At 39.1% G+C, this 8,457-nt stretch overlaps 1 protein-coding gene across 3 annotated transcripts; it reads right to left on the bottom strand.

Moving 5' to 3' along the window:
* Nucleotides 1-387: 387 nt before the first annotated feature.
* Nucleotides 388-4,060, bottom strand: cited1 (Cbp/p300-interacting transactivator, with Glu/Asp-rich carboxy-terminal domain, 1). Of its 3 annotated transcripts, XR_003404009.3 has the most exons (3): nucleotides 3,832-4,060; nucleotides 1,274-2,129; nucleotides 388-1,180 (listed from the first exon to the last, which is right to left on the bottom strand). XR_003404009.3 is itself a non-coding variant. In XM_026936564.3 (2 exons), exon 2 carries the CDS (start codon nucleotides 2,114-2,116, stop codon nucleotides 1,649-1,651), a length of 468 nt encoding a protein of 155 aa, XP_026792365.1. In that variant the 5' UTR covers nucleotides 2,117-2,129; nucleotides 3,832-4,060; the 3' UTR covers nucleotides 388-1,648. The 3 variants fall into 3 exon arrangements, 2 of the variants coding, with proteins under 2 accessions (XP_026792365.1, XP_026792366.1); XM_026936564.3 differs by having other exon boundaries at nucleotides 388-2,129; XM_026936565.3 differs by lacking the exon at nucleotides 3,832-4,060 and adding an exon at nucleotides 3,200-3,790 and having other exon boundaries at nucleotides 388-2,129.
* Nucleotides 4,061-8,457: the final 4,397 nt, after the last annotated feature.

Genomic DNA, 8,457 nt, shown 5'->3' with positions numbered 1-8,457 from the left:
GATACATAACACTGAAAGCAGCAGCACAGTTTTCTGGTTATTTCTAAATATTGTTAACAAAAATGACACTAAACAAAACAGGACAGAAATTGATTTCTCTAATTACGACTTCTTGGAAATTCAGGTGACCCCGTTTTAAAAATCAAACACACTTCAAGAGACTTTGTCATCTGTAGCTGTAACAGTAAAGATTACAAATGTTATCATGGTATACCATAACTCTGGTACATCATCACACCCATAATCTCAACAGAGGGTGTGATGATAATTAGGCCGTAAAAAGTGTCATCAATAGTGTGTGTAATTTATTTTGCTGTTTTCTGCTGGGCCTTTCATTTCAGGTTCCATCCCATGATTATCATCAGAAGCAATAAAAATTACACTGAGTAAAGGTTTGAATTCTGTACTTTTTATTTACTTATATTTTGAAAAACAAAATAGCAGAGTACACGTATTTAAATATATCAGTAATCACATCTTTTGTAGAAAAATACACAAGATGAAGGGAAAGTGCTAAACAAAAAAAAAAAAAAAATACACAATCACCACTTATGATTCATTCAGGACTGTTAAACCGAAATAAAGAAATTACTCCATTATTTTATCAACACAGGTTCAACACATTATTTTATCAACATTAGTCAATGCTAAACAACAACGACATGACAGTAGAGTCTTTTAGATCGTTCCTAACATTTTTCTATTCTTATACAAGACAAAAACAGACACTTGATTAAACATGTACAGATATAGTGCTTTCGTAATAGGGTTCATATTCTAAACTATTTAGTTTGCGTGGAATAATCTGTCGAGTTTCTGCTGCTGTTCACAATCTTTCTAGACTTAAAGTGAGGCTACCAGTGGAAGAAATGGACACGTCCATCATTAATATATTTAACCATGGAAAACTGTCTGATAGATCGGGTTACCCCAGTGGAAAGGAGTCTTGCGATGACATGCATTTTGGAAAAGATTAGCCCATGCTGGTTTCAGGATCACCTTCCATTACTGAACAGATACACCACCCGGCTGCTCGTATGGACAGAACTCACAGATGGCAGGTGGCAATGGATGAAGCCTATCCACTAGAGACCACACGAATATCTTGTCTTTCAGAAGAAATGTATTGTGGATTCACAACTTTTATTGTAATTTCGACTTCAGGTGGTGAAGATGACCACTGAAGTTAAAAAAAAGGAAAAGTCACATATCCATGCAACTATGATACAAACAATCAGCCAGCTTCTGTAGGAGATGTTAAAAAAAAAAACACCTGGTAGCGCTTGTGTTGGGGGTCTAGTCCATGTGTGAAACTTGACTTAACTCCATGTCTGGTGACTTGTGAGAAATTCTTGCACCACTTTGAAACCAGAGCTTGGAAAGGATTATAACAAGCAAGACCTCAGTGTGAATAGCGAGAATGACCAAGTTTTAGTTTCAAGAGAGGCTCTCTGCTGGAGTCGTCCGAGTAGTCTTTTGATTGTGAGAGTACACGGTCACCTATACCTCTGCAGCTTGAACTTGAAGTCTTTACACATGAAGAGAGTCTTCAAAAAAAAAATTCTCACATTTTCATGAGCTATCCAACAGTGTCTCAGGTGCAAAAAGGAGGCAGCCAAAAAGTGATTGGGGACTTTCTTTTAGGGGGTCAGCACCCAGCAGGCACATCTGATATGAAGTCAAACTCATTCTGGCCCAGCCACAGCTCAGGAAGTTCATTAGCCCTGTCCAAACCGAGTTCCACTACCAGAGACATCAGGACGTCCTCATCCACTGGATCAGAATCTATGATGCCAGACCCTTGAGCCATCCCAGGGCCAGGGATTTGTGCTGGACTCATTGAAGCAGTGCCGAATCCTCTGTTGGGTCCAGAAGAGACTGTAGTAGAGGCAGTCAGGCTCTGATAGTGACTGTTGAGTTTCTGCAGCTGCATAGAGGCTATGAGGTGCTGGCTGGACTGCAGACAGAAGGGCTGGGACTTGGTGAGGCCTGGGGAGGAAGAGTGTAGATTGGGAGGGGGGTACTGTGGGCCAGTTTTGCCAGAGTTTGTGTAGTGCAGGAGGGTCAGAGAGTCACGGTCCTTCATGCTTGAGCTGGAGAGCAGCAGTAAGCTCATTACCCGGTGACACCTGCGACACAAAAAGAAGTTGTGCAAATAGTAATTATGAGATGGTTTTCCCAACACAGATTAACCCCAAACCAGAACTTTCAATATAGAATCCTGGTTGTTTAGTCCATTACTACAACACAGAATTCTCACTGATATTTAGTCCAATACTAGACCAGGTCTGTGACCAGAAATATGCTCCTGTATCCCAAAATATATTTGCTAACCAACAAGAACCCCCAGCTTGTCAGTTGAGTCATTCTATAATAAATCATGCTTTGTCAACTAAATTACAAAGCACTCAGTTGACTCTGGTAATTACTAAGCTGCACCTGTACATTCTTAATGGGCAGCAAATTATAAGCCCCAATCTTTGAGCAGTGAAAAGGAGCATTAGGAAGAAATAACATTAGTACACCAATTAGAATTTTTTTTTTTTTTTTTACAATTTTTAGTACAGCAATAATTTTTAAACAAGCTACCTATTAACATCTACAACCTATACCATGTACTGTGCATCATCAGTCCCCTAACAATTTGATAGCATTATAGAACAGAATATGCTGGGGGACCATTTATGAGCCTATGAATGGGGTAGTGAAGTCATGTGACCTTGTATCGCTCACATTGTGAGAGTCATGAGGCTGACTTTGAGGCACTTAATCATTTAATCATTCACATTGCCCCATTTCCCTGCATTCCTGTTTAGGCTCACGTTTTAGTGGAAAGGCATAATTGCAAAAGGCTGGCATGCAGCTGTAACAGGCCTCTAGCAAGGCGAGGAACACACAAGCTCATCTCATCAGCCCTCCCTGACGCCAACAGCTGTGGGGCATTCAGCTCAGGAGCTTCATGATAGGACATTGTGTGCATTATTCATTGCCTGGAAGCAGTTACATACATGGTTAAGCCTAACTTCATTAGCATTGACCAAATGGACATGGTGGTCCAGAGGGAGAATTTGTTGATCACTTGCAGTCTGTCAAACTGTAAACTATTGCATTCATTATAAAACATAACATATATAACTTTACTGACAATTTCATGTGCATTAACACGAGATTACTTCACTTCAGCACGAATGTAGATTACCTGTGATGAGGTCTATGACAAAAAATGTTCAATAAACTTTAAATAGCATTTCTTGTAGTCCTGCATGCCAGGATCTTTTCCCAAAGGAAACAATTCACAGTGCCAGTAATGTCACAAGCAAGACATTGTTTTAAGAACTGCTCTACCACCAGCCAAGTCTCTCTCTCTCTCTCTCTCTCTCTCTAAGTATCAATAGCCAATGAGATGGTTGGGATTAGTCAGTCATTAGTGGTGTCTGTTACACAATTAATTATGTTACAAGTTGAAGTTTGTTTCATTCACCAAACTAATATGAATACAATTTTCTGACCAATGGATCAGAAAACACACAGTGAAAATTGATAAGACAGTGATTCCTTTACTACATGAGCAGTATAAAAATATTTGAAGTTATCCATGTAGTAAAATAAAACATTATGACTTTTCTAACATATTCTTTCATCACCATAAAACTTTTCAAAAAGAAACTCTTACATATTCCAGCATCTTAACCCCTCTGATTAAAGAAAACAATCTGAGGACATAAAGCTGCAAATTCCCACTGGCAAATATATACACAAAAAAAAGAAAGAAAAGTTAACAGATGAATATCAGAGCTTCCTCACAGCTTCTTTCTATCTGTGAGAATTTACCTTTGAGAAAGTCAGCAGTGGGTTCAGTACCACACCGGATCCAAGGCTGGCTGCTGGTCACAAAATGACTAAATATCTGCAGGATAAATAAATGAGAAAAAAAAACATGCATTGACAAGTTCCTGTGAAAGATGCAAAGCTCGGTCTATACACTGCTGAAGACTTGTCTCTCTTCCCTCAGCACGATCAGTGAGTCCAGCTCCTCAATCAAAGGCACTAAGCCTAAATACACACACACACACACACACGGAGCGCGTTCAGTGGAGTCGGCTCATTAATGCGGAGCGGATCATTAGGACTGGACTCAAACACTATGAACACTCATTAGTTTCCATAGTTACTGCATGCAGCCTATTTGGTTGATATTTGCTATAATTTTGTAATTAAAAAGATCAGCAAAACAGACTACATGTTGAATAACATGTGAGTCACATGATATGAAAAATGAAAAAAAAAAAAAAAAAGTCCTACACTATCTCAGTTATTGGCTAAATAGCCTACTGTACTTTCCATACAATATATTAAAGTTAAACTGGGGAATCACTGATGTAATATTGTTATAGCTTTAAAACATGTTTTTAATTATTGCAGCCTTCTGAAATATAAATGCACATACTGCAAAGGCCAATATTGCTATTATAATAGAGAGTCTCCATGTGGGCCTTATGATGATGATAGCTGTGTGTGTGTGTGTGTGTGTTTTTTTTTAGGTTTGTTTTTCTTTTTCTTTTTTTTTTTTTAATGATTTTTTCATTAGGAAAGAAATCAGCTATATATTCCAAGCCTTAGCCTACAATATTAAATGGTATGATGATGAAGTAGCAATCCATGTCAATACAGATATCATAGGGAAGTGTTTTTACTACAGGTTCAAAGTCCAGTCCAGTGCTTTATCCGTGTTTTCTCATCGGCCACTGTGAAAGCGAGCTAAGTGGACAGATGCTGGCTATTCACACACACACACACACACACACACACACACTTTAGTAACGGCTCCAATAATAACCCAGTCAATAACTATCAAAAAAAAAAAAAAAGCTTCCAGACAATTGACACTGATTATACACTTGTGTTAATCAGCAGCACTGTCAGCAACACAACACTTCACAACAGTTGATTTTTCTTTCTCTCATTCCTATGCCTTGTCTATATGACTGTAACAGATACTCTTCTCCACAGGCACTGAGTGTCCAGTTTATTATAGATATGGGGTTGCAAAAAAGGGACAAACATAATGCAGCATCTAATTATGATTCATTTGCAGAATAGCTCCTAAATATATGAGTATGTCACGTTGCCTTATTATTAGCCTTATAAAGGATCTATAGCTCTTATTAGAGCAGCTATAATACTGAATCTGATCATGCTACTATAATGATTATAATCAACTTTGTGAAGTGCAGGGAGCCTAACAGATCTCTCTGAGTTATGATTAGAGGTTATTGTTGGGGTGGCAATCAGGGTGGCAAAGGATTATTTCACCCTGTAGACACACCCCCTGGACCCAGCCTGATATTCAGAGCAAAGATTTCAATTAGGGCTAATTTGATGAGCCTGCAGCCAATGGATAGTTGTATTTATTCCAAGCTGACAAGGGGTAATAAAAAAAAAGAATAAAATTGGTGCTAGTTTATAGTTACCCTGTAGGAAGCCTAATTTAGCTAATTATCATCATGTACTTTATAGGCTCTGTCCCAATTGCTGTGTAATGCATGTCAAGATAGTGCTGTTATTATTAGAGACGTTTAAAGAAAGATCTAAACCACATAAAATCAGTTCTAACAAGATTTCTTGATGGGGCTATATTCCCATAATGCACTGCTGTGAGGCATAAGGGCTGTTTTGACGGCTGTCCTAAACGGCACGTGCTGGTCATTTGTCTCAACAACCGTTAACTTGAATCAATCCTAAAAGGGTCTCTCCTAACAAACACTGGCGTTTGGGATCCATCCTGCATCTGGCACTTTGACTCCTGTAGTCCACACAGTTCACATGTAGATGAGGAGCAGAATGATGTCTCCTTTAGGCTACTCCTCTGGGGAAATGGGATGCAAATAAGAGAGACAGTTTACTGTTTGCTTGTAAACGCCCAAGACATGAGTCACAGGACTCTGTGCACAAAATTAGGACACATTCTAGGAAAATGCATTTGTTTTAATCTGTAAAGCAAACTTTAGAGAAAAGAAAACAGGGTGCATGTTGTAACATTTATTGATTGGCCATAACTGAGCATGTGTGTAAGAGAGAAACAGTCTATATGTGTGGGAGTAAGAGGCTGTTGCCCTGTAATAGAGCCAGATGAGCACTTTGCATAAACCCGTTGGGAAGTCAAAAGAGGAGCACGAGCAGGTGCGCACAAATTGGTGTGTGTGTGTGTGTGTGTGTGTGCGCCGTGTGAAAAAAAAAAAAAAAAAAGAACAATGCAAACCTGCAGAATAAACTGGCATTAGGCAGTGGGTTTGAGGGGGAGGACAAAAGCAAATAATATTTCAAAAATACAATAAAACAAAAGCAATAAAAGTGCAATAAAAGTATTTCAGGCAAATTTTGTGTTCATCCCTTAAATATCTCCATTTTATTTTCATCATTACAAAATTAGGTCCCACTTCTACCTACTTACTTCCACTTCTTCATAGAAGTCATTACATTACTTCTGCTGTCTCCATTTTCTCACAAATGACTATTCCCCAATCTGTAATATCTACTTATTCAATTAGTGTGAAGTCATCAGGCTTATTCTAGTGAATAGCTCATGAATTATGGGCAGTTGATTAAAATTAGAATGACATGGTAGTGCAGTAGGAAGCGTTGCCATCTCACAGTGGCCAGGGTCCCCGGTTTGAGCCTGAGATTGGGTTACTGTTGAGTGTGGAGTTTCACATGTTCTCCTTGTGTCCATGTGGGTTTCCTTCGAATTATCCCATTTCCTTCAACAAAGATATCCTTCAAAGATATGTGGTTAGGTGGATTGGCTATTCTTAATTACCCCTATGTGTGAATGAGTATGGATGGTACCCTGCCATAGACTGGCATCCCATCCAAAGAACTGAATGAATGTTTGAAATTAGGTTCTGCGGTGCAGTGGGTAGCATTGCCGCCTCACAGCTCCAGCGTCTTTGGTTGGAACTCAGGTTACTGTCTGTGCAGAGATTCACATGTCCTCCATGTGTTTCACATGTGTTTTCCCACTGTCCAAAAACATGCTGGTAGGTGAACTGGTGACTCTAAAATGCCCCTAGATGTGAATGTGTGTGTGCATGGTGCCCTGCGATTGACTGGTGCCCCATCCAGGGTGTATTCCCACCTAGTGCTCAGTGTTCCCAGGATAGGCTCCAGATCCACCACAACCCTCAGGATAAAGCAGTTACTGAAAAAAGCGGTTATTTGAAATGATCAAAGTGAGACTAGGAAACAAAAGAGATCATCAAAAATGGCCTTCCTTTGCAAACTTTATTTTTTTTACACCATGTGGTAGATCCCAGTCAGAAAACAGGGGTGAGAAAGTTGAGCATTTAGGCTATTCAGCAGTATAACAGCAAACTAGCTTCAGCACATTTCTGTGACAGTGAAAAATAACCTATCCCTCATCAGGGAATGCTGACAGAGAGCCATTTGCCCAAGATGATATGTCTGTAGACAGCAGACTAGTGGGCGTGTCTTCAAGCTGGACTGATGGGCGTGAACCCATACACGAACTCACAGACACACCCTTCATCTGTTTCTGAGTAGGCACCCAGGCCTCAAAAGGAATTTTATAAATGCATTCAAAAGGGAGAGAATTCTCAAATATCCTGTCAGGTTCATGTAAGGTGTGTGTCAAGTGTGTTAATTCATATTCACACAACTTAAAAGTGGGCAAAAGTATGTGGACACCTGACTATCACACCTGTTTATGCCCATTCCAAAGCCAGGGGCATTAACACAGTGTTGGCAGTCAATCAGTCGACACTTAAATGGAACTGCTAAAAAGGCGCTGGCACACTTTCTCCAGGTGGGAATGAATAAAGTCATTTAATTTCCTCCACAATCCATTAGCAGGTTAAGACTTTGAATATCAACGTACAATGAGCAATGGTGTTTTTTCTTACACTCTCAGAAATAAAGGTACAAAGCTGTACCTTTCCTTGTCACTGTGCTGGTACTATCAATGATACATCATTTCTACCATTAGTATTTATCTTTTCTTCAAAATGTGAATATAATTGAAGGTACCTGGACCTTAAGGACCATTCGTGTGCTTTAAAGATACACCACATGCATCTTCTTAGATAAATAACAGAGCATGTACTCTTGATGGTTCCACCCCAGTGACAAGGAAAAAACAGCTCACTACTTTTATTTTCTGAGTGTAGCCTTTAGAAGCCTTTATCATTTAAAAGACAATGTTTATATTCTGCTGTACATGTAAATTTATGAGTCTGTAGTATATTCAACTAAATAGTTTTTTTTTTTTTTTTTTTGGAGAAAGGATCCTATATACACATTTCCAGTACATAACTATCTTGGTGTCTGCCCTCCTCTCAACCCAATGGGGCTTTGTCGTTCTTTTATCCTAAAAAGTTGACCACAGAAATTTTAATGTCATTTCATTTGTTGACCGTTTGTTGCTTTCCCTTGCGGTATTTA

This window comes from Pangasianodon hypophthalmus, chromosome 4 (assembly GCF_027358585.1).
Source record: "Pangasianodon hypophthalmus isolate fPanHyp1 chromosome 4, fPanHyp1.pri, whole genome shotgun sequence".
In the NCBI taxonomy this organism is placed as follows: Eukaryota; Metazoa; Chordata; class Actinopteri; order Siluriformes; family Pangasiidae; genus Pangasianodon; species Pangasianodon hypophthalmus.
Note: the sequence above shows the minus strand (reverse complement) of the source record. Positions and strands in the feature narration are given on the sequence as shown.

Bases quoted from the DNA above. Each gene is read 5' to 3' on its own strand.
- cited1 (XM_026936564.3), bottom strand. From the start codon at position 2,116: ATGAGCTTACTGCTGCTCTCCAGCTCAAGCATGAAGGACCGTGACTCT.